Raw genomic sequence first — 25,142 nt, forward strand, 5'->3', positions numbered from 1 at the left:
ATGGCCACTGAGAGGACGGGAAACAACCAGGCAGCGATGTTCGACGCCCAAGATCGTGATGATCATTCTTTTGGCTCCCCGCCTGTTAGCCGAAAGGTCCCGTCTGGATGCCTAACGTTGGGCCCCTTCGCAGGCTCCGATTCTGTACACTAAAGAACCTGCTTTCTGACCTGTCGCGGCTTATCAAAACTCATGTAGTGTATACTTCAAAGCAAAAGCTAGCAGAGAACGCGGTTGTCGCCCCGGCCTTTGTCCAATTAGGCAGTCGATCTCTGAGGCATGGCGCGCCTGTCCCTAGCTGGGTTATGCCGATCCACCCCCGCATCGAGCGAAGCAGCAGCAGGGAGGGTGGCTGAATGGTTGTGTCTGTCGGTCTGCCCAATGATAAAGGAGTCTAGCATCATGCCCAACCTTGGTCCTCAGATATCGGTCTTTCTCATGCAGCGCGGCCCGCCAAGAGATCTCCCGCATCGTATCGGAATAGCGGCGTTGCCAGGGATGCATTCAACAACATACCCCTCAGAAGCCTGGGCAAGCATAACGGCACTAGGATCGCTTCGCGTTCCGATGGCGGTTGGCGTGAATCACGGAAAGAGAGTAGCATAAATATACTCGCACACTTCGACCACATGTACCAACTGGGAACAGGGAAAGCACACTTCACTTCTCTTGGAAGATCCCATCATCTGATCTCAAAGTAAACCCCCCTATTACACCCCAAGTCAGGATCTCGACCAACCATGTCGCCCCTATTAGCACGGGAGGCACCCCCACCACCGAAGTATCTCGATGATGACGGTCACGAGTCTCTCGATGATGACGATGACGAGTCTCTCGATGAAGACGATGACGAGTCTCTCGATGAAGACGATGACGAGTCTCTCAATGATCACGATCACGACGCTCTCAAGTTTTACGATGTCCGCGTGGGATACGCCCTGCCTGGAAAATATGGTGTCAAGCTGACCCGAGAGCCCGAGCCCTTCGACCGCTCCTCGCAAGCCCACCACTTCAGGAAGATCATGCAACACACAAGCGTCAAGCCTCGCAACACCATCCATGTCCATCACAAGATCCTTCCGGATGCGCCTATTCCTAAGACTGTGCGTCGTCCGGAAGTGGTCAACGATGGATCGCTATCCACCTTTCTCCACGAGCACCGCGCCGCCGTCATCGGCGGTGCCATTGTCCGCGACATCAGTCTGCTTGTGGGTGACCGACCGCCAAACAATGGCAAGGGCCAGGCCAAGATCCAATTCGCCGACTTGCCTGTGGTGCCGCTCCAAGTCCCTGAGTCGAGGAGCGTGAGGGCACAGCTGCTCAGCTCCTCTGACCCCTCTTCTCTTCTCGACGCGAAGCCTCTGTTCGTCTTTCCCGAGGAATATATTGCACCACCTGGGTTTGAGGATGTTGAAACGCTGCCACTTGAAGCAGTTGAAGATCTGTACAATTCGGTTACTGAGTCCCCTCATCAAGTGGAGAGGACTGTCCTCGATGTGTATACGGTGTCTGGGGACATTGTCGATTTCTGGGGCATCAAGGGACTTACGGCAAAACTGTACAAACACAAGGGTAAAGCGATCGTGTAGACTTGTTCACCTTCAGAACCACGCTAATTAATGCATGAACAGGTGTGCACAACAACGAAGCCATCAGCATGAAGACCGCCACCAAGAGACAAGAACGGCCAGAGTCGCATTCCGCGACAGAAAAAGTCATCCTCAACCTGCAAAGCCTCGCTCTAAATGGAACGCCCCTTGCATCCCTATTCCCATTCATTGACAACGAGGACATCAAAAACCTCCCCATCGCCAACTTGGAGCTGACCTATTCAGCCGACACATACAAGTCGCTCCACAAGCCCGGCCTCCGCCTCGAGGTTGATCTTGAACTCAAAAACGACCTCCAGTGGGTGGGAGATGCCATCAAATCCCTCTTTGGCTCGGACCACCCGCCGACAATCCACCTCAGCGCATGGCTTTCCGAAACACGGAACTGGTCCAAGCCTCCCACCGAGATCAACGAGCTGGTGCTGCAGGGGTACTTCAAGGACATGGAGTTTAAGCCGTGGAACATCCTCGATTTCAAGACGATGGGGGTTGAACTGACGGTGATCAAGAGCGGAAGGTCATGGAACTTTGGGTTCGGGTTCATTGGCGAGGTCATGATCACCAACATTCCAGAAGCACGCGCCCCTGTAAAGCTCGAATACAGGATTGCAAGAGATGCGGACGATGACTCGGGTGTTGAGGGACTGGACATGGGACGGACGTGGAGTTTGAATGCCATTGCTGAGGACTGGAACAATATTTTCGGGTTCGAAAATATCAACGTGCGTTCCTCCCAACCCCCCTACCCCACCACTTTACTTTTTCTTGAATTGACCTTGCGTGAGCTGACCAAACATTCTTATTTACAGATGAAGAAAGTAGTGCTCAGCGCCTCCTTTTCCGAGGGCAGTTTTGCCTCTTCCGTGCGACTCGACATCTCAGGGCTCATCAAACTCGGCGACGCCACATTTACGGTGCACGGCCAGTTCGCCAAGGGCTGGCAGCACACCATCACATGGACCTGGATCCAGTACTACAGCCAGTTAGAAGTTCCCCTGGCCGTAGAGGACCACTTCATCGAAGCCAGCATCGGCAACTTCACGTTCAACGACGTCAAAAGGCTCCATGCCCAGATCGCAGGCCACGACGTGTCAGAGTTGCATGACGACAATAAAACTCTCGGCGAGAGCATTACGTTCAAGAATTTGGCCATCAGGGCTTCGTGTACTAAGTACCTTGGCGCCGAGCAGGATCGTAAGGCGTTGGAGCTGCTCGGGGAGGTCACGGTTGGTGACATGAGCAGCTACTCGGCGAGCTTGACGTTTGCGACTGAAGGTATTACAATCATTGGCGGCGTGAGCGACGTCAGAATTCCTGGCACGGACATGATCATTGAGGAAGCTGGGATGAGGTTCTTCATGGCGCTTAAGAAGAGAGAGACGTCTAACGAAACACGCCAATCATCTAAAAGAAGCAATGGCTCCGAGGAGAAGAGCTTGGTCACCGGAGGAGGCCGCAGCGGACGGAAAACCAGCCTCTCAGTCCTCGGCGTTGTCAAGTATAAGCATGTCATCTTCAAGGCTGGGTTGCACTGGGCCACGAATCAAGACAAGAAGGACGGCGGCTGGCTCGTGTTTGGTTCGGCGGGGCACATCCGGCTGCGGGAGATCTTCCCGTCCATTGCAGAGGATAGCTTCCTCAACCTGCAACTCGAGAACGTTGCCATTATTATCTCCTCCGAGGAGCGAGGGGGGACTAAGCAACGGTCTCGACATGGTCAGGCGGACAACAATGGTGGTGTGGAAGGCGACGGCAACGACCATGCGAGTTGGGATGTCTCGTCTGAGATTGAGGCGTATGGCTATCCCATTACCAAAGGCAAGCAGGACATGATTCTTTCGTCCTTTTCTCCGCTCGGGGCTGTTGCTGACTTTGCCTGAACTAGGTTTCACAATTTGCGCCACCATCTCGTCTTTCCAGCAGCTGGAGCAACTGAACAATGGCAAGAAAATCGACGGCCTCATGCTGTCCCTGACAGTCAGTCCACAGGGTACGGTCGATGTGGGCATCAGACTACCAAAGACGTTTAGGGTAAGTGATGGCGATGATCACCAACGTAGGAAGCTAACACACTTTCCCCTTCCCCATAGGTCCAACTCTCCAAGTTTGCTTTCCTCGACGACTTTGGCGCCTCTATCGACGTCGGGTCGAGCGGACCGGAGCTGAAGCTCAAAGCGACACTCACCCTCATGATGGAGAACTCAGACCCCATTCGCGTCCACGGCGTAATTATTGGAACTTTGAAGGGAGCCGCCGGGGAGCTGTAAGTATCATCAATTTACACCGCTCCGAGTCCCCTTTGTTCGCTGACACGCGGACTAACAACCTGCATCAGGTCCATGGACTCAAACTCCCGCTGGATCAATCCATTTGGCCTCAACAAGGAGCTCGTCGTCTCCAACCTGGGCGTCGGCGCAGGTTTCGACTACGCCACCGTGTTTGTCACCGGACCAACGTAAGCTCACCCTTGCCGCACCCATCAGTTTGCTCTAATTAAACCTAACCCTTCCCCGCCTCACCAAGCCGCTTCTCCCTCAAAGGCCGAGTCGACATCGGCACCTTCTACGGTAGTTTCGACGTCGGCCTCGACGTCACCCAAGCCTCCGCCGTTCTACAAATCGAGATCTCCAAACTCGACATAGCCGAGATCGCCCAGGTCGCCAGCACTCTAATCCAAGACCCCACCCTCTCAGCCAAGCTCCTGGGGCCCGCGTCGTCCACCACGGCTCTTAGAACAGGCGACATTGTCTTCACCGACCTGAAACTCTACCTCTCTTCCGGCGCCAAGTTCATGGGCACTTACTACGAGCGCGGGATCCAAGTTCGCGGCAAGCTAACTTTCTTCGACAAGACGGGCGATTTCGATGGGTCTTTCACCGACGACGGGGTGGTGATCAAGGGCGGTTTGGACGCGTTTCAGATTGGCGGGCTTGAGGTCACGTCGCTGCGGGAGTATAACGGTCGGAGGCGGGCGACGATGGATGTGGAGGTGACCAAGACGAGGCAGAGGGTTTTTATCGACGGGATCGTGCGGTACCATGACGTGGTGCTGAAGGTGTTCGTGGATGTGGATGTGCAGAAGAGATACCTAAAGGCGGATATCGAGATTAAGCTTGCGGAGAGCTTGTCGTTTACGCTGAAGGCGGGTGTGGAGATTGGTGGCCAGGGGTTGGAAGGGGTGGTGTGGTGGTTTGAGGGGGAGCTGAAAGCTGGGATTGTCACGGCTATTGGTGAGGGTATTATTGAGGGGATTAATGCGCTCGAGGCGCACGCGAAGCGTGCTATTGATGATGCGGAGAAGAAGATTATTAGTAGGCTGTCGGTGTTGCATGATGACATGGACAAAATGAAGCAGGAGCTGGATGAGCTGAGACTCAAGTCGCGCTCGGAGGTGGCCAAGCGCAGAGATGAGATTGAAAAGCAAAATGAGTCATTGCGTCGGGCGCATGATGAGATTGATGAGCTCGATAGAAGGTATAGGGAAGTGAAGTCGAGGAAGGATAGCAAGGACGCAGAGATTGAGGCGCAGAAGAGGAAGCTCGATCGGGCGGAGGCTGAGCTGGAGGACAAGAAGCGCGAGATGAGGAAGGAATATGATCTCAAGATCCAGGAGCAAAAGGAGAATCAGGCGCATTGGAAGTCAGAGATGGAGCGGTTGAAGGAGAAGAAAGAGGCGTCGTGGGGAGATGATTTGAGAAAGGGCGAGAGTGCGGATCGTAGCTGGAAATGGTGGTGCGGTCAGGTCCCCCCCCCCCCCCCCCCCTCCTCCTCCTATTCCTTGGATAAGTGTTGAGACTTGATGACTGACCCGTATGGTTGAGTTTAGATGTGGAAAGAGAGAGGTGGGAGTGGAAAAACACGTGCGAGAGGAATCTGGACAATTGCCATTGGTGGGAGAAAGCGTACTGGGTGAGTTTGAGACTTCTTACCGCAAGCATGTTAGCTGTTGCGGTTCTAACACAAACTTTGTAGAGCATCAAGTTGAGCGAGGCTACCATCGGGCTGGAACAGGCGCACGCCAGCAAGGCTGTAGACGCTGAGCTGCGTCATGCTGCATACGCCATCATGAACACGGATGCGTTCAGAGCGGTCGAGCAGGAAATCAACAATGCGGGCTTCGAGATTGCAAGGTTCACGCGCGCAGTGGAGAAGCTGGTTAGCGAAGGGCCGACGGGCTACATCGAGGAGATGACCCGCGACGAGCGGGTAGAGCTAGAGCGTCAGATCAGGCTCCTCAAAGATCTTACGGCGGCCAGCGAGAAACTCGAGGCAGAGCTCCAGGCTGCCAAGAGTGCCCTGGACGCAGGGCGGGGCAGGCTAAGTCCACAGCAAGAAGAAGCACGGAAGCGCATCGCCGACCTTGAGGCCGAGATCAAGCTGAAGCCTTTCGAGGAAGACTACCGCAACAAGAAGCAGGACTACGACAGGATCAAGACGCAGGCCGATGCCCTCCTCGCAACCCTCGAAGACGTCAAGCTCGGTATTGATGTTGAGGCGGATATTGTCCGGCAGGTGACGAAGCTGGTGATACAGGGCATTCCTGAGATCAAGGAGATCAAAGTCAAGGCCAGCTCCGCCATGCTCGCCAGCAACGACCCGCTGACATTTGATATAACGGTGGGGTGGATGAACCAGGAACATGTGTGTCACGTAGACTGGGCGCCGGGCCAGGACGCACATCTCTTGTACCGCGAGGCGGCGAAGAAGATTGCTGCCTTGGCTGCTTAGGTAGCGATCAGGGGTGACTTTTAGTTGATGTACCTGGAGAGAAAGCATTGCCGGAATTGTCCGATGAATGCGAGGCTTGTGAGTCGTGGTGGACTCGGATGAGATCCGCTCGCCGAACTCACCAAGCCTGAGGCAGTGCTCTGGATCTGACAATCAAAACTTGAAGATAGCAGTTTTAGATGTTGAACTACAGTTAAATACTGGATAATTGGGTAATCTGATCACCTAATTACAAGTATGGGAGAACTGTGGAACTGGTTAGGTAGAATTGTAGGAGCCTACTCAGCCAAGGCCTATCTCCTGGGTTCCCTGACGGACACAGGCCCTCCCCTCTTTGTAGTTCTGATACAACATCGGCAGCAGCAGCGACCAAGGAAATAATCGCTCAACGCAAGACTTCAGTTGTTTTCGGGCTGGTTACATAAGGTTGGTAAGTAGGTAGGTACCTAGTTGTAGGCGTATAACTGAAGGGATAGGAGTAGTCATAAGACAGGGGACCCATATGAGGAAAACGGGGTAATTATAAATGAACGACTGAGGCTGGTTTTTACTGTATATAGCTATGCAATGGGAAGGGCTAGAATTGAATATTCCAGCGTTCAGAAAGCTGATCAACCCAAGCAATCGAACATCTGGAACAGGCGCTGTCTCAGGTACCTACAACAACCCCTTCTTTTCAACCTCGCCTCCTTTCTCCTTCAATCACTGGGCAGCCATCAAATTGTTCGTCGCCGGTCCCCGGTTTGAGAGACTGCTCCTAAGATCAACCTGCAGCGCACAAGAGTACGTACTGCCGTAGTCACCGACACGTTTATCCACATGCAGGCATTGGTAGCCCGAAAGAAATTGGAACCCAACTGCACTGATACCGAGCGCAAGGAGAGTCAAGAGAATGTGAACAGGATTGTTTTGGTCGAGTTATCATCCGCCCAGCCTTGGGTTCCATTCTGGCATAGCATAACAGGATGTCAAGGTTCATGTTGCTCACAGAGCCGAGGAAACCAAAAGTACCGCTGGTGTCAAACAAGCCACAGTGTCATAAACCGCGCGAAGCGCGAAGGAAAGAAAAGGCTTGAAGTAAGGGAGACTTTTCTTCCACGGACCCCAGGACCTATTTAGAACTTGGAGGCGCATGCAGGGAAGATCAAGTGTGTGAGATAACGTGGTCTACCAAACCAAGCACTTAGTACATACCTTAGAGGGAGTGGGCGGAATGGAAGAAGGAAAGAAAAAAGAAAAGCTCATCTCTTTGGATCCCTTCGCATTGCCAATGTAGCAGTCCCGGGTGGGACCATGGGATGGCTCAAGGTCGTCAGCGTCGAGCCCAATCCCCAGGACCAACCCCATTTCGACCACTCTGCCACTCTGGTCACACCCGGCTCAGTGTCAAATATCGCAAATGTCCAGTGCTTCCGCGCGATACAAGGCCGACCAATGAGACCATGCCGGGTACCGTTTTCAAGAAGACTGGTCGGGTCTTACCTCGTATACTTACCCAGCAGCCCTTTGTCTTTTCCATGGCTCCAGCCGCGTTTTGCGGCAAAAAGAAATGTCAGTATTGGGCCGTCAGGTGGCCAGTCCCTAGCATTTGGGCTGAACTTGGCGTGTCCCAAAAATTATTGAACGTTTGCGACATGTAAATGTGAGTTAATGGTGTGCGGGAATTATCAAGTCCACTCAAGTGAGATATGATTTCGGACTCTTATTGGCTGAAGTAAGATTTGTAACTAAGATACAGAAGAACAGAGGAGGAAGTTGAAAATAGACAGGCAGGAGAGGATGCAGTGTATTTTATGAAGATCCGGCGACTTTATCAGTGAAGGCGTGGGTACCCAGGCTTGTCGGTTCGAGGTACTGTACAAGATGGTGGTCGGAGCGCGGGATGTGACTGGCCGTGGCTGGTGGGTCGCGCAGGGAAAATGGAGCAATCAGAATTCGGCAGTCCCGTCGGTTAGCACAACGGCCATGTCCAGTTCGAGCGTAGCAAGCCACGACCCATCATCGGCGGGAAGGATGCCGACTGGCCTTGACGGGTATTCTAGGAGATGCTCGACATGGACAGCGCCCATCAAGAAATCAGCCGAGTGGATTCGGACTGTTCATCCGGTTCTCGAGGGAGGGGTGGGGTAAGATGAGGTGGTGGTCAAGGGGCAGCCCATCTAACGGCTCTTGAATGAGGTTGCTCCATTCGGCAACTGCTCCGCAACGCCAGCACCAATAGTGACGGCTGGAGTTACAGCGAGGGTGTGCTAGACTCGCACACTAACAGCTCGGCACGTTAGCGAACCCGCTTAGACCCTGCGCACAAACCTCTTTACCGCCGCGTCCCGCCGGTTCCCACTTCGCGTTCCCCAGATTTTGCACACTGCTTCTTGGGATCATTTAAATAGAAAGATGGCCCAACCCGGCTCGGCCATGTGCGCCCCGTTACATCCATCCATATATTTCTTTTTCTGCTATTACCGTGCCGCCCGTAGCCCTCCCGCCGGGTCCCTGTCCAGGCCAATGTGATTGAACCTCAATCATGAGCAGCGGACAGGGAGATGTGCAGTTCGTCCACACCAACATCGCCATCTGGGTCTTGACTTGCGTGTCGGGTGCCTTTCTCTTCGTCCGCCTGTGGTGCCGCCTGAGCTTCTCAAAACTGTGGTGGGACGACGCTGTGCTCACGACCTCATGGGTATGTCCCGCAAGCCCAATTCGAGTCCCGCCAGGGCGGGTACCGAGCTGTCTTGTGCTAATCAACCTGGCCGAGTAGCTGATCTTGCTGGTCGCCGCCGCGCTCCTCAGTCGGGCCATGGCGTATGGCTATGCGACTGAGGACGTACAGCGCGCATTTTTCCGTTGTCATAATGCGGCGACAGCCATGACCACCATAGCGACGAGCTGGACCAAAGTCGCCTTTGCCATCACCTTGATCCGGATCGTACGGAGCCGCGTCCTGAGCATATTTCTCGGCGCCGTGATCGTCTCGGCCAATCTGATTTTCGTGCCAGGCATGTTGTCCATCTGGATCCCGGCTTGCGAAGACCCAAGAGCTTTCCTCCGGCCTCAGCACACCATGTGTTTCCCGCTTCGGGTTCTCCAGTACCTGGGGGGGACCACGATTGGTACGATCATCTCCCGCGTCGGTTTCAGGAAGTGGCGTGGCTGAATCTATATACAGTGTACGGCGGCGTTATCGACGTCCTGTTGGCGTTGTTTCCCTGGTTCGTCATACGAAAGCTGTTGTTAGAGACGCGAGAAAAGATCGGCCTCACCGTCGCCATGAGCCTCGGTGCCTTAACCGGCACCGTTGTAATCCTTCGGACCGCTTTCCAATTCAAAACAAACGACAACGATTATCGTACGCCAACCCCCTCCCACACATCCTGGTGGTAATAACAGCACAGGGGCTAACCGCTAAAGTAGATTTCATGATGTTTATGGCCATCTTTAACTTCTTGGAGCCGGCAGTGACAATTATCGCCCAGACCATTCCCATGTTCCGGGTGCTTCTCAGCGCTAGTGTCAATCGGAGTACACAATACAACGTGCGTATCACCTCGCCGACTTCACGCTCTGAATTGGTCGCAGCCAGGTGTAACTCGGTTGAAAACCAGATCCCGGAGAACGAGTACCACGGCCAGCCGGGCCGGGACCATGAGTTGCTTCGCGTCCGTGTTGGCCCAGGCGGTCAGATTATCCGGGACGCAGGACACGACGATTTTGGGGACGACAAGATCCCTGACAGGGGATAATGAGCAATTATGATCATAACACCCGTTCCAAAATTGTGAGCCTAACTGCCAAATCTCTCGCAGTGCCAATGCCTTAATTGTGCCGGCTAGTAGTGGGAGCCATGCCCGCCCAATGCCTACCACCATCCCTCGCCGTCGTCTCTCCCATGCTGTACTTGCCAAAAAACGTCCGCTGTACGGGTATCAGATGCAGTGTCCCCTTATTCCAATAGCCACTTCTGCGATGGCCCCCTTCCCACTCTCGCCCCGAACCTCTCACTCTTCCATCGCTGCCAACTCGCCATCGAACGAGTCCTCACTCGTGACGCTAGATTGCCTCCTGCGCAAAGTCAGCACCATCCCGCAGAGTAGAAACCGCAGCCATCCACGACCGGGGTATTCAGCACGCGCGCCGTAGTCTCCTAAATAAAAGCCGGGTACCGTACTGTACCACACACATACCAGCACACCGATAATTCCAAACCGCCCCCCCCCCATACCCCCCCCCCCCCCCCCCCCCCACACAAAAAAAAAAAAAGAAAAAAAAAAAACCAAAGAGAACTTAAAGGTAAGTAACTTACGACAACCTGGCCCACCCCCTTTCCGCAGCCTCTTCGGCCTCCATCATGTCCCCGCCACTCCCCTCTCCGCCTCTCCCCATCCCCATTCCCAAGTCCAACACCTCCCCCCCGCCCGCCTGCCACACCCTCCGCGCCGCCTCGCGGACCTTGTCTGGGTCGCGGAGGTCCGACACGGCCGGGTCGTCGTCGCGCCAGCACAGGAAGATGCGCCCGAACTGGTCGTACACGGCGCGCAGCGACGGCCGCTCGCAGCAACCGCCACACGCGCCCGCGCGCCCTTCCACGTCACCGAGCCGCTGCTGCCGCTGCTGGTGTTGGTGCTGGTGCTGGTGCTGCTGTTGGTGTTGGTGTTGGTGTTGGTGTTGGTACTCATGCTGGTGCTGTTGTGTCAGGAGGAGCATCTCCAGGACCGACTGGGCTGCGCCGCAGGTGCCGCAGAGCCAGGAGACCGGGAGCGAGTAGTGCGGCAGGCAGGCGCAGGGCTCGGCTGGTCCTAATGTTGCTTGCGGCGAAGGTTGGGGGGAGCTAGGGGAGCTGATGGAGCAGTGGCGGTTGTGGGGGAGGAATGGGGAGGTCGGGGTGATGTGTGATGGGGGATAGGGGGTGGGGGCGATTGGTTTTTGGTCGGGGAGAAAATCCATCTTTGTTCGGTTTGGCTGTCGTGATTTTGTGTGTGGTTTGTTGACGAGGAGGTGAAAATGCTTTTTTTTTGAGACGGGTGTTGAGATTGGGAGGTTGAGATTTTCTTTCCGGGTCCCAGGGGGGTATGGAATATTCCATCCACGTTGCCAAGTCCAGCCAGCACCGTCAGCGGCGCAGCAGGCGGTAACCGATAAGCGTTACGATATGCAAACTCCAGGTCCGATTCGGCGATTTACCGAATCCAGTCGAGGCGGACCATCGAGTCGGAGTCGGGAGTCAGGTATAAAACCTGAAAGTACCTTACTCAGCTGTGACCCGCTACCTGGAAAAGCGGACCGGAGTACGGATGCACCGTAGGTTGAACTTGCCCTTATCTCAGGTCGAAACGATTAGTGAAATGAAGACGCAATCCAAGCATTCCCTCGCCCGCGGGTCTGAATGCGTATTGGAGCTCTTCAACCACAATTGTCTGTTCTCACCTGTATGCAATGTACTGTACCTGGAGTTGAACCGGGCAGGGGTTGGGCTTTTGGTCCGGGGCCGAATGCAGGGCAATTTCGGATGGCTCCAGCTGTCGACATGGACAGAGGAAATTCTAGGTTCCCGGCTCCGACCTGCTGTGGCGGACTTCCCCGCTCACGAACCGAAGTACACAGAACTGTACCCTTGCGCGGCACATCCATGTCTAAGGCAGCATGCAAGGGGGTAGAAGTTCGTACATTTCAAAGTCCGACGTATCACAGCTGCGACGCCCTGCTTGCCAGAATGCCAGACCTAAGAGCGATCCTCGACTGGGACCACCACGTCAAAAAAAAGCGCGGTGCCAACTCAAAGGGTATTGTAATGTGGCAACTTGTGCCATACAGGTCGCGCGTTGCGACGAGATTGGATGCCTGGAACTCGATGTGCACCATGCCCGGGGTTCCCCACCCTCGGGAATCAGGTACCAAAACCGAGAATGCTCATGTCCCCGCCGAGATGCGCAAAGTCGAGATGCTGGTGCAGCAGCGGAAGATGGGAGGGGCAGCGTCATGCCGGTCTTCGGTCGGTCTCGGTCCAAAGAATTGATGGCTCGTGCCTCGACAATAGCAGATAAACATGAATTGTACCGTCCGAAACCTGGATGGGCGAATGAACGACAGACATCCTTGCAGATGGTGTGCACACCTCAGCGGCCGGCGCTGTGACGGGGCGTGGCATGCAAACGCCGTGCATTGTTTAAGGTATGCATTGACTGGGCCCCCCAAATTCTAAATCATACAGAGGCTGCGGCCAAAAGCAAGTGAATTCCTCCTCTTAGTGCGGGGCGAATCAGGGCGTGATAATTCAAGAATGAGTCCAGCTGCACTGTAATGTTATCTGTATCCGCTAATTCCCGAGTCTTTAGCGGAATACAACCCCTAAAGCTCAGGGCGGCCATTCTACTTTACAGTAACGTGAGGTACCTAAGGCTTAGCACTTTGACATTTTATTAATGATTCACAGGATTAAGCAATAATTAAATGCTGTGTGGCCTGTACGTAGCCCATCTGGGGAATTCACTTGTTTCTAACCGCAGCTTCCATACATTAGTTCTAAACAGTTTCCTTTGCAGCATCTAATAAATTCGCTGTTGCTTCTTTCTTGCTGCCCGTATTCCGGGCTAGGGGGTATCAGCTATTAGGTACCTAGGTAGAATGTAAATCGTATAGTGACCCTAGCTTCTGCGCCGCGCCTAGGATATCATGAGATCCTAAGCACTGCTACTCTAACACAACAACAGAAACATCATACAATTTAATTACCGTTGCCCTCACTCCAGTATACAGCACCATCCTGTATCACTCATACAAACGCCAAAGCTCTTCGTCCGACGCCCCAACTTTCTCCCGTGAACCACAGAATAAGTCTTTTCACAGCGCGTCAACAAAACTTCGAGTACCTTACTTTGTTTCGTCATGGCTGAGCCACCCGAGCTAGGTAAGCAGCCCGATATCCATCAACTCTCTCGTCACTTTCTGATATTGCAGCATGAATCGAGCGTTTTAACAATCTGCCCGCCCTCGCTGCCGGCTATCGCATCATTATGGCTATGACGGTGGCTATGACGACAATGGGAGAGCCGCTTACCCAGCAAATTCGGGACTTGCCCAGCAAATTCAGGTATCCGAACGGGGATGCACTCGAGCGATACGCGCAACGACACGGCCGGTCAAACCGAATCGTACCTAGCCAAGCCGAACACATGATCGAACCGGCCGATCAGCGGCTGGCTGATTGCCATCCAGCGGCGCCGAGGATACCGGATTAGTGTGCAGTGTTTCTGACAACTTGGGGTCCCCTGGATAGGTGCCACCTTCAGCATTCAGCATTCTCCAGATCAGACCGACAAGCCCCCTTCTTAAACTCTGTGGCTGCTGACATGCGAGTGCTTGGAACCGAATAGGCAGCTAACATGGCTACCGATAATCGCGGCGACGATGGCACTCCTTTGAGACTTCTCTCGCTGGGTGAGTAACTAGCAACGTGCATTTGGGTTGCGCAGAGTGACCCTCCGACTGACCCTGTATGTATGTAGATGGTGGAGGAATCCGCGGGCTGTCCACCCTCATCATTCTTAAACGCCTCATGAAGCGTGTCAACCCAGACAACCCACCGAAGCCATGTGACTATTTCCACTTGATCGGAGGCACGAGTACAGGGAGGTATATTTCTCCCAAAGAACTTCCATCTGGTTTAGGAGCTACTGGAAACTCACATTTGGCAGCATCATCGCCCTCATGTTAGGACGTCTGCGCATGGATATGCAGGAGTGCATCGACAAATATGTTCAACTTTCACGCGCAGCACTCACGCCAACGCGACACAAGGCAAACATCCTGGGGAGATTCAAAGACAAATGGGAAGTCAACGGAGCCTACCGAGCCGACGTGCTGGCTAGGGAGATGAAGCAAGTTGTCAAGGACAAACTTGACGGCGGAGATCCTGACAAGAAGATTCTGGATCCCGACCCGACTTGTAGATTGTAAGTAGCAATCCCGAAGGACTCTGCCGTGATGGTGCCGTGATAGTTCGTTACGTGTCCGATAGCTAATCACCGCTTGTGTTGCTCGTGTAGGTTTGTGTGCGCTTTCACCAAGTCTCGAAATACGCCCCTCCTCATCCGATCTTATACAAACCCGGACAGCGTCGACTTTTTGTCAGCGGCCGACTGCACTATCTGGCAGGCCGCGCGAGCTCCGTCCGCAGCAGCAACCTTCTTTGATCCCATCAAGATCGGCCGTCAGATGTTCGTCGACGGCGCCACTGGCATGAACAACCCAGTTGAACCAGTGCTGAAAGAGGCCAAGTCCATCTGGCCCGATGCGATCTCATGGGGCCGGATACAGTGTCTTATCAGCATTGGAACGGGCGTCCCGGACCTGAAGAGGTTTTGCGAAATCTGAAGGAGGTACCTGAGACGCTGAAGGACATCGCCACCGAGACGGAGAGGACGGAAAGTCGGTTCTACGAGATGCACGAGCTCCTCGGGGTTGGAGGCCGATATTTCCGCTTCAACATGGACAGGGGAATTTCCGATATCCACCTTGACGATCATGAAGAAATGGACGCGATCGATGCCGCGGCCGAGGACTATCTAGGGAACCCGCGCGTGCGAGAAATGGTGCGAAGGTTTTTAGCTGCGAGAGCACCAACGATGTGTATGTCTTAATCCTGGCTGGATAGTACTTATTTGGTAGCATTGAGTTGGTCAGCTGCTGAAAATCAGAGCTTTGCAGCTCTTCTCTCGAAAACCGAAAGGGATGCCCACCTGATGTGGTTGAAGACTGTCGATCCACTGAGACAGCACGACGAAGCGCGAAAGTACAGGACGAATGAGTCAACCGGCCAGTGGTTTCTCAGCCACGCCTTTGAGCGGTGGAAGGAAAGACCAAGGTCTTTCATGTGGCTTGCCGGTAAACGTAAGGCTCATTCTTGCTGCTTCCATACTCGCGTCGATGCATGTACATGGGCAGAGACGCTGATAGGCCCTCTCTGCTGCCGGCTCGGGCAAGACGGTGATGAGCTCGTCGGTCATCGACAAATTGGAGCGAGAAGCGGCTGGAACCGTCGTTTACTTCTACTTCTCCTTCAAGCAGGAAGCGACCCAGACCGTCCGCGAGTTCAAGCATTCCCTGCTGATGCAACTGGTGCGCAGTCTTGTGCGCGGAGACGACAAGCTCCAGGATCGTTTCTACGTCCACAAAGCGTTCCAGAAGCTGTATGACAAGTACTCGCATTCCCAGTTCGCCATAGACGAGGACGTGCATGCGACATTCGAGGGCCTGCTGAGTGAGTCGAAGCAAACACACATTATCGTCGATGCCCTGGACGAATGCCCTCGACAAGATGACTAGGTCATGATCGTCAAGTTCCTGGAGAACCCCTGTCGGACGTCTCATGGTGGCGCCCACGTCCTGATAACCAGCCGTCGGGAGACCAATATCGAGACAGCCATCAATAATTTAGAATGCAGCAAGACCGTTGTCTTGATGGAGGTCGCAAAGGTCAACGCCGACATAAAGACCTTCCTCGTGGGATCCTTGAAAAGGGAGCCATACAGGAGTTGGAAACCAGTGCTGAAGACGCAAGTGGCCAAGACGCTGACCTCCAAGGCTGATGGCGTCTTCCGATGGGCAGCCCTGCAGCTCGACTCGCTCCGCGATAACGACCGCGCCAAGGACGTTGAGAACGCTCTCCAGACTCTACCCAAGAATCTGGAGGAGACATACAAGGTGATGCTCAAGCGGATCGAGAACTCGAACCGCGCCGACACGGCATTGTCTATCCTGCGGTGGCTGGCGTATGCCCAACGCTCAATACTTCTCAGCGAAGTCGCGGAAATCGCCGTCTTTGAGACAGGCCGCATCGCGGGGAGCGAGGACGAGGACGAGGACGAGGACGCATACACGGTCATGTACCATCCTAAGGATAGGTCCCCCAGCATTTGGAGTGTGCGGAAAATCCTTTCGGGTCTGATCACGGTGTCAGGCATCGACGACCGAGACGAGGTATCAAAGGACCAGGACGGAACCGTCTCGTTCTCCCGTTTCACGGTTAAAGAGTACCTGTAAGGAGATAGCGTCAACCCGAGGAGGCTCCTGCTGCAGGAACGCCAGGCTCGCTTGTTCATCATGCGGTCCTGTATTGCCTATATCCGCAGCGATGAGAACCTGCGGCGGTTATCAGACGAATCCGACCCCTTGCAAGCGCCGGTGGACGACGGAACATCATGCGAGGAACCCGACTCCGATCCAGACTCCGACTCCGAGTCCGAGTTCGACTTCTCCGGCTCAGAATCCCCCACCGAACAAGAGGTTGATTTTAGCCCGTTCCCCCTCCTGTTGTACGCTGCGAAATATTGGTTCTGGCACGCGGCCGCTGCTTGCGGCGATAGGAATCCAACATCCACCCGATCCTAACTCATGAAATAACCGACGCGCTTAGCGGGCTAAATGGAGATGATTTCCGCTTCACTGCCTCCGTGGCGCTTGCGCGGAACCGAGAAGCAGCAAAGGTCGAGACCGGTCTGGGAAAGATTCGGACCCTTGCGGAGGCTACACTCGAGTGTCAGTAGAGACCTACCCACGTCCCTAGGATGGAGTCCGGAAGGCGAGGAATACATGCTGGACTTTGAAGACCCCTTCGCCCTTCACCGCGTGGCTGGTCTTGGCAACGAGGTCATGGTCCAGCTGTTCCTTGATGCCAGGGCTATCGTCAACATCGGAAGCAACCAACACGACACACCTCTCCACCAAGCCGTCAAGAATAATCACAGGGGAGTTGTTAGACAGCTGGTGGAGGGAGGAGCGAAGATCAACGGAAAAGGCTCCAACTACCGTACCCCGCTCTCCTGGGCCGCAGGCGAAGGGCTGGCCGAGATTGCGACCTACCTTCTAGACCACGGAGTCGAAATAGATGCCAGTGATCACGACTTGAGGGAACTTTCAACGCGGGCGCCGGAGATCCTATTGGGATACAGACCATTCACCGTATTGTCCGGCTGGTACCTTCACCTTGCTGCAAAGCCCGGAAAGGGTTGGGCCCGCTTCACTGGGCGGTTTACGGCAGCAGGCAGGATACCGCCATGCTTCTGATCCAGCGGGGGGCCAACATCCTTAAAAAAAGACGCTGGGGAGGTTGCCCCTTGTCACTCGCAATCGTCAATGGACAGGTCGATGTCGTTCAGGCCATGGTAGACAAGGGCAAGGACGCTTGTGCGACAGGGTCTTTTGGGAGCGGCTGGACAGCGCTTCATCTGGCATCGGCATATCGGAACGCGCAAATGGTCAAGATGCTGCTCCCCGTGGTGGAAACGTATCAGTCAAGGATGACGATGGTAACACTTCCTTGGACCTTGCTGTCATCGGCGCAAAAGAGATCGGGCTTCCTAAAATGCACTTTGGCGCACGCCCCATGAGAGATATCTGGAACCCGAAAATGGGGCCCGCATCAGAGACCATATATCTCTTGACTGCGATGTAGAAATGGGTCCCATTGGCCAGATGACGAGCACGTCGTTGCATGTTGCATGCGCATACGGGCAGACGGAGGCAGCCGAGGCCTTCTTGCACCGCGGGATGGGCCCAAATATCAGAAACAGCTACGGATGGACACCACTGCTCGGGTCAAAATACTAACCGAGAGACAAAGAGATCACAGGGACCCTCCCCTCATCACACCATTAACAAAACCAACAATGCCGCCCAACCCAGCTCCCCTGAGGCCGAACACCATATCATTCCCATTACCGGTCCCAGTGGTTTAAACCCACTGTGGCTTCAGCGACCTTAGATGATCAGTGTAGGAAAGCGGAGACCCAATTCTTTAGCAAGGGTCTCCTAAAACGGCAGACGTTGTTAGAACCGGGCAAGCCTTCGCCACCAGGCCACAGTGCCTAAATTTCTGCCCGAACGCATATATCCAGCGAATCGACGTAGATCACTGGATAGGTATCATAGAATGGGAGTGCACCAGGGGGATTGCCTCGAGCTGTCATTGGATGCCTACCACCTCAGGTGCCTTGTCAATCTACGCTCTCTACCCAACCGTGAAATACCCCAAACAAATGCTTCCTCCTAGACCCCCTGACCTACGAGTAGTTTTGATGGTCCACCTTGGCAGCCGCTGACGGCATATCTGCGACAGCACGAGTCTCAGCTGGAAAAGAAGTAAGGTAGCTAGCTACGGACTGCGTAACCGCTCACACAAGAGGCGTGGAGAGCGCAGCTTATGAAGCCGGAGATGGTGTTGGTGGCCTCCCGCTTGTAAGTTCGCATGTAGCATATCAGCCGCGGAAACAGACCAAGACGGACGGTTAGTTCCCATGACGGGGTTCGGATGATACGATTGGCGCAGTATTTGGGAATTGCCATGGCCCGGTGTTACAGGGATATAGTGAGCTAAAAAAAACGGTCCTATGCCGTGATAGATTAGAGCTTGGGGGCGTAGGGTATGCAACTTTATTGGAACACGGTCTGAGTGCGTTTGGTTGCCGATCCATTGAGACTGACATGCACGCCAGATTGCCGCCTCGGCCTCCTGAATTTCGCCATTAGCATTGGTGGAAGTTTCTATGCCATGATTTCATGGATCGATGGCACGGCAATGAGAAACCCCGAGGGCCATAGTGAGATCTGCCGATAATTAGGTAGATGAATCGTCTTCTCGACTAGTTGATACTTGGTGCCGCACGGCGAGTTAGGAACATCTGGTATAAAGTAGGGCTGGGCGACGCCTAATCTCGTCTTTTGCCGACAGCAACATTGTCACCTCTGAAGCTCGAGCTCCTATCCACAGCATTCGTCCACGATGCGCAACATCATCGTCGCTTTTGCCCTGGCGGGCATCGTCACCGGTTACACCGATATCCGCCACAGACAGTTCATGATCAAAAACATCGACCCCATTGTGCTCCCGGGCCAGTACAAGTCTCACATGCATACCTTCTTCGGTTCCGATATGGTGACGAAGGACTTGCCTACAACTGCGGACCTTCAGAGAGGCTGCGCGTCTGGAGACAACCCAAACGATCTGTCTGTTTACTGTAAGTGCCTCGATCATGGGAAGCCACCCTTCTTCTTCCACTGTTATCGGCGCCGAGGCTTCTTCCCTCTCTACGCATCGCAACACTGCACTCTTTCGTCACCGATGTTCCAATATCGCTATTGCCTTGCCTATAATTTCCCGAAGCTAGGTATCTAACGTTCTCAAGGGATCCCAACGCTCTACTATGTCCGAGGTCCGAACGACTACGTTGAAGTGAAACCCGCCAGGTTCCAGACCTACTACCATACGGAATATGCTGAGATCCCGTACCCCAAGAACTTCTTTGCTGTTGCCGGTAACGCTACCGCTACAAGCCAGCGCGACATCGACGAGAACCTTACCGGTATTTCCTGGTGGTGCGATGGCGGCCCAGAGGACCGGCAGAACCGCGACAGGGCACTTCTGCCCCGGGTTACCTGCAACGGCAATATCCAGGTTATCCTCCGCTTCCCTGATTGCGTCGATCCAGCGGACATCAAAAACTACGCCTACAGCAAAGCACATGGGAACCGCTGTCCCGCCAATATGAAGACTGTCCCGGCATTGCGTTTCTCGATCCGCTACAACGTACGAAGCCTCATCCCCCAGGGCTGGAACGGCACGCCGCCCCTGAAGCTCGCGTGCGGGGAGATTGGCGAGGGCTACTGCTTCCACGGCGACTTCATCAACGGCTGGCTGGACGAGGCGCAGCAGAACCTGATGAGGGCTACCGACAAGAGGGTCTGGCAGCGAGTCGACGGCCCCCGAGGGAAAGGTGATGCGGGAGGTTTGTGCCAGCCAAAGGATGCTGACCCGAACGGCGGGACGAGCGACTACCTTGAGAGCGTTTCCATGATGGGTCATCATTGATGGCTTAGCAAGGAAGCCGAGTTGCTGGGAGAGTGTCGAAGTTGGGGAAATCAGTCCCCGGGCATCTGAAACCCTCTTGATCAAAAGGCGGGACCTACTGGATCAACGCCCTAGTGGCTGAATGCGGCTGGGGGAACACATTTGCATCTTGCACCTTAGGTAGGGTCATTCTGGCAGTCGTCCTTGGACAGGAAGTTCAATTTCACCCCTTTCACCACAGCTGTTGCTTGCCCTCTGAGTAGAGGGAGCTCTATATACACATGTTATTCTGGTCTTATCCGGGCTGCAGGACCCTACTGTTGTTGTTGCCTGGCCTGGCCTTTTCTGTCTGGTTGTTTACCGTCCTTTTGCCCTTCCCTTGTTTTGATGGGTATGAGGGTGTAGATGTGGGTGTTTCTGCACCATTTCAATATCCATTCCTACACTAGCCGTAGTGTATTTACCAGGGATTTGTCAATTACACCGGACTCAGTATACCTAGTTCTTGATATCTGCGCCTTCGTTTAAGGACTTTGGACTTGATATGTGTGATGATGGACGGCGCCTGCGAATCGCCTGGTCAATGGCAGGGTAATCGAGTTTCCAGCAGCGAAGGCATCACTGGGGGAAAGAGGGGGGGGCTTTCGTGTCAACAGAGTTGGGCCGCAAGTCGTTCCCCGGAACGTTCAGCCCGAGGCGGTGAGGTTGGTTCTACAAGCCTCGTAGTGCTCGCCAGGGGGCAAACCAACTGACTAGACGGAGGCATTATTTCTCCTCTCCTTTGGGACCAACACTGCCAGCATAAACGAGGTTATTATTACCCAGCGGAATTGAGTTGTCCGAAGAAGCCCGAGATTGAGTTGCAGACGCCACCTGTGCAATATATCCGCTCGTCGTTCACTACATACTATCGAGCTGCATACTGTATGTGCCGATTTGCCACCTACTGGGAGCATAGCAGGGCGCAGTCCAGAACCGATCGAGGTGTTTTAGGTCACGTGGTCCCGACCAAACCCATGATCGTTGATTGGCGCGGCTCTGGGCCTTGGTTGACCAATTCGAACAATTAAAAGAAACAAATCAATAAAACCGGATTCGTCAATCCTGAATCTTACCTAGACTGGCCGGCTTGGGTAATGTACTTACCTTAATCGTTCTCGGCTTGGGAACATGCGCGCCCTACATTTGCCGGTCTGACTAGGTGCCTCCGCCGCCAGAGAATTGAGACGGAGAATTTCAATCCGTGTACTTGTGACCGACCGCTCTCCAAGACTGGGTAAATTCGAAGCGGGCAGGTCTGCGATCAAATGGGCAAGCACCTGATACCTCGGGCTTGAACGGTCGATATTCCATTACTGCTGATGAGTACCTACGATACGACCAGTATCTAAGGTCACTCCTACCCATGCTGGATTGAGAATTGCATGTGGGTTCAAGGATTCCCTAGACCTCGATTGGAAACACACCGATCGACCATGTTCTACTCTTTCAGCGTCGCCGTGACCGGGTTTGTGGCTGCTGCAGCGGCATTGAGACTGGATATCTCGGCGACCCCAGGGGCGGCGAGCAGCCCGCACATGTACGGAATAATGTTTGAGGCTGGTTCCCCCTTTCAACAACAGATGTTGGCCGTTAAGCTCTCTAACTTGGCTCCCCAGGACATCAACTATTCCGGAGACGGCGGTATATACGCGGAGCTGATCCGCAACCGCGCTTTCCAGGGCACCACTTCCGTCAGCCCATTCATGGCTGTGGGAGGAGCCACACTGGCTCTGACGAGCAGTCAGCCGCTCTCATCCGCCCTGCCGAGATCAATGACGGTGGCCGGCGGTTCCGGCACGATAGGTTTCTCCAACCCGGGTTGGTGGGGCATCGATGTTAAAGTCCAGCCATACACAGGCTCATTCTACGTGCGAGGCGACTATACCGGGACGTTCACAGCGTCCTTTCAGTCCGCTTCGGCGGAGACGCTCGGGAGCGTGCAGATCCAATCTGTTTCTACCGCGGGGGGGTGGACACAGCATAACTTTACGCTCACCCCGACCAAAGCCGCGAGCGATACGAGAAATACGTTCAGGATTACATACAACGCGTCGGCAAGTCGAGACATGTACTCTAGCCAAAATCTTGTTATAATGTACTTACTAGTAGCCAGGGTGTCAAGGGAGAGCCCTTGCAGTTCAACCTCATCAGCGTCTTTCCGCCAACGCACAACAACCGACCGAACGGACTCCGCAAAGATCTCATGGAAGCTCTTGCGCAGATGAAGCCGGTATATTAGCCTAGCATGAAACTTGTCTGCTTTTGTCCTTCCGCTGACTCGACATGGCACAGTCGTTGCTCAGGTTTCCAGGCGGTAATAATTTGCAAGGACAAAACGCTCCGAACCACTGGAAATGGCAACAAACCATCGGTCCGTTGAAGGATCGGCCGGGCCGTCTAGGAGCATGGACGTACTACAACACGGATGGCCTTGGCCTCATTGAATACATGCAATGGTGTGAGGACCTCAACATGGAACCACTGCTGGCAGCGTTTGGGGGTATGTACCTCAGCGGGACACTCATCAGCCAGAACGCGTTGCAGCCTTACATTGATGACTTCATGAACGAGCTCGAGTTCCTGATGGGCGACACAAGTACCAAGTACGGTGCTCTCCGAGCCTCGCTCGGTTATCCCAAGCCGTGGAAAGTCAATATGGTCGAGATCGGGAACGAGGACCATCTCAACGGTGGTCCGGACTCATACCTCTCGTACCGCTTCCCCATGTTCTACAACGCAATCAAAGCCAAGTATCCGAACATGACCGTCATCGCCAGCTTTGAGAGCAACAACCTACCGGGAGATGCTGCGCAAGACTATCACACTTACACCAGACCTAACAACATGATCAGGGACTTCACGAAATTCGACCGCCACGACCGCAGGCATAAGGTTATTGTTGGTATGTTTTGAACCCCTCTGTGCCGCCTTGAGTTTATGGTGCAGCGTTAATTACTTGACGGAAGGCGAGTATGCGAACGTCAACACAGACGCGGCCGGAAACATGTGGAGGGACCGTCCATTATACCCGTGGTGGAGGTCATCCGTAGCCGAGGCGGTTCTCGCGATGGGAGCCGAGAGGAATGGAGACGCCGTCATCAGTCTGACTTATGCGCCGCTGTTCTGCAATCTCAACAGCGATCAATGGAGGCCAGACCTGATCGGTGAGTTTTAAGTCGTGGTGCGGAACAAGGCGGTTCACCGACTGACTCCTCTCAATAGCCTACAACGCTGATCCTGCACAGACAGTGCTTAGTACCAGCCATGCCGTGATCAAGGTAAGTATCCGAGAATCCAAGGCACCTCTAAGTGGCTGGGCCAGGCTGGGAGGCTAGCCGGCACTGACAAAGACACGATTCCTTAGTTGCTGTCGAGCGTCCGCATAACCAATCTCCTCGGCACTACTGGCGATCCCCCTCGGCCGGTGTATTACGCCGCAGGCCTAAACTCGAACACGGGCTCCCGCATCCTCAAAGCGGCCGTCTACGACAGCAGGGCCGCCGTGCCAATGACGGTTACATTTGCGGGCGTTCAGCAAGGCTCCACGGCTACTCTTACGGTGCTCACGGCGCCAAATGACAACAGCAGCAACGACATTGGAAAGAACGTTGTCAGGACGAATGTCCAAACGTTGACGGCCGGAAGCAACGGGGTTTTCACCTACACCTTGCCGGATATGAGTGTCTCTGTGCTCGAGGTCAAGGCTTCCGCACGAGGGACTTGAAAAAGCCTTAAGACCGGCAGAGATCGGGTGCCCCGAGGGGGATGACGGGTGCTGGTAACACTAGTCCTGCTACCCTTTTACTCTGAAACTGCTTTAGGTCCCATCGTAGGATGCATGGTTTAAGGCAACACGGAAATTGAATCCCGTTTCAAACTGGCCAAGGCGCTGAGTTCACATTCATCCCTTTTCCCCACCACTTGTAGTGTGCTGTTCCCGATCGAAAACGACAAGCCATTTCCGCCGCTTCATGGGTCTTTGCGGTTAGCTAAGGTAGTGTAAGGTATCTGAGGTAGCTTTGCAGAGCTTCGGAGCTTCGCATATAGAACTCTTACTGAAATGGACCATGCTTCGTCCTGTTCATCCCGCACAGAACGCAATCCGCTTCGGGTTTATCATCCCGAGCCCCTGAGCTGCGAGTCCGGGAACGATGCTCACAGGACCGCTATTGGCGCACTAATTGGGAGGATATATAGGATAATACGGCTCGCGCGAAGACCCGGATCTGTCACGTTTGTGGTAGCCTCGGCGAGGAATGCTTGCTCGATTATAGGCAGAGAGTGATAAGCAACATATATGACGGCATTTTATTTATCCTTCCTTTCGGGAGTGTGACGTCGGAAAAGAAAAAGCAAGGTACTAGACTGCATATGCACGGTTGCTGGGCCAGTCGCTTCTTGCCAGGACGGGCAGTTCTACTAATTACATGAAATTTGCAGCCTCGAGTGACTTCGATGGCGTCTTGTAAACGCCGTACATAGCCACAACTGGGATGCATCGCGCATCTCTAGCAGGCTGAGCGTCGCTATTGCATGCAAAAAGGCGGCCTTTCTCCGCATTATCCAGGTAATGACAGTTTCCCGTATTAGCCTGCTGTTGAATTAGTGCCAGCATGCTCTCGGTTCGCTGGCAGGCTACCTGTTGTGTACAAGACTCCCGTTTGCACCGCCTTGGCAACTATGACTGGTGGCTCGCGGCATCCCCAGTCTTCCCAATCAAGGAGGGATGAGATGACTGACATGGACAGAAGGGAAATGGCATGCAAATGCGCAAGAGGGACCACTGGGCTGATGGCAAAGTTCTGGTCATGATGGATTCGAGACGGACTCGATGGAGGCTTGACTCATGTTGGCCTAGAAGCTCCAGTTTGCAACAACCTTCCTAGGTACCTAGGTACCTTACTCACTCGCTCACTTCACGCATT

The 25,142-nt window shown here is 54.2% G+C and overlaps 7 protein-coding genes across 7 annotated transcripts; 6 read left to right on the forward strand and 1 right to left on the reverse strand.

The window, feature by feature from the left end:
• Nucleotides 1-740: 740 nt before the first annotated feature.
• MFIFM68171_09560 (uncharacterized protein) lies at nt 741-6,338 on the forward strand (the record flags this gene model as incomplete). Its single annotated transcript, XM_071064979.1, has 9 exons — nt 741-1,572; nt 1,632-2,332; nt 2,420-3,428; nt 3,496-3,641; nt 3,701-3,873; nt 3,946-4,065; nt 4,134-5,347; nt 5,437-5,519; nt 5,583-6,338. The coding sequence occupies 9 exons, from the start codon at nt 741-743 to the stop codon at nt 6,336-6,338; spliced, it is 5,034 nt and encodes a 1,677-aa protein (XP_070921080.1).
• A 2,524-nt stretch (nt 6,339-8,862) lies between these two features.
• On the forward strand, nt 8,863-10,078 carry MFIFM68171_09561 (Rhodopsin domain-containing protein; the record flags this gene model as incomplete). Its single annotated transcript, XM_071064980.1, has 4 exons — nt 8,863-9,018; nt 9,097-9,448; nt 9,505-9,684; nt 9,750-10,078. The coding sequence occupies 4 exons, from the start codon at nt 8,863-8,865 to the stop codon at nt 10,076-10,078; spliced, it is 1,017 nt and encodes a 338-aa protein (XP_070921081.1).
• Nucleotides 10,079-10,333: 255 nt separating this feature from the next.
• Nucleotides 10,334-11,279, reverse strand: MFIFM68171_09562 (uncharacterized protein; the record flags this gene model as incomplete). Its single annotated transcript, XM_071064981.1, has 2 exons — nt 10,334-10,397; nt 10,639-11,279. 2 exons carry the CDS (start codon nt 11,277-11,279, stop codon nt 10,334-10,336), a joined length of 705 nt encoding a protein of 234 aa, XP_070921082.1.
• Nucleotides 11,280-13,714: 2,435 nt separating this feature from the next.
• MFIFM68171_09563 (Calcium-independent phospholipase A2-gamma) lies at nt 13,715-14,705 on the forward strand (the record flags this gene model as incomplete). Its single annotated transcript, XM_071064982.1, has 4 exons — nt 13,715-13,769; nt 13,838-13,964; nt 14,027-14,284; nt 14,378-14,705. 4 exons carry the CDS (start codon nt 13,715-13,717, stop codon nt 14,703-14,705), a joined length of 768 nt encoding a protein of 255 aa, XP_070921083.1.
• A 113-nt stretch (nt 14,706-14,818) lies between these two features.
• MFIFM68171_09564 (uncharacterized protein) lies at nt 14,819-17,396 on the forward strand (the record flags this gene model as incomplete). The annotated part of the gene is made up of 6 exons (XM_071064983.1): nt 14,819-14,923; nt 15,029-15,221; nt 15,358-15,591; nt 15,754-16,369; nt 16,463-16,645; nt 16,874-17,396. 6 exons carry the CDS (start codon nt 14,819-14,821, stop codon nt 17,394-17,396), a joined length of 1,854 nt encoding a protein of 617 aa, XP_070921084.1.
• Nucleotides 17,397-19,110: 1,714 nt separating this feature from the next.
• On the forward strand, nt 19,111-20,196 carry MFIFM68171_09565 (Short-chain dehydrogenase; the record flags this gene model as incomplete). Its single annotated transcript, XM_071064984.1, has 2 exons — nt 19,111-19,345; nt 19,514-20,196. 2 exons carry the CDS (start codon nt 19,111-19,113, stop codon nt 20,194-20,196), a joined length of 918 nt encoding a protein of 305 aa, XP_070921085.1.
• Nucleotides 20,197-21,650: 1,454 nt separating this feature from the next.
• MFIFM68171_09566 (Alpha-L-arabinofuranosidase A) lies at nt 21,651-23,941 on the forward strand (the record flags this gene model as incomplete). Its single annotated transcript, XM_071064985.1, has 7 exons — nt 21,651-21,773; nt 21,834-22,267; nt 22,324-22,447; nt 22,510-23,119; nt 23,184-23,381; nt 23,440-23,495; nt 23,582-23,941. 7 exons carry the CDS (start codon nt 21,651-21,653, stop codon nt 23,939-23,941), a joined length of 1,905 nt encoding a protein of 634 aa, XP_070921086.1.
• Between the last annotated feature and the right edge of the window lie 1,201 nt (nt 23,942-25,142).

Source organism: Madurella fahalii, assembly GCF_045866475.1.
Source record: "Madurella fahalii IFM 68171 DNA, scaffold_5, whole genome shotgun sequence".
Lineage (NCBI taxonomy): Eukaryota > Fungi > Ascomycota > Sordariomycetes > Sordariales > Madurella > Madurella fahalii.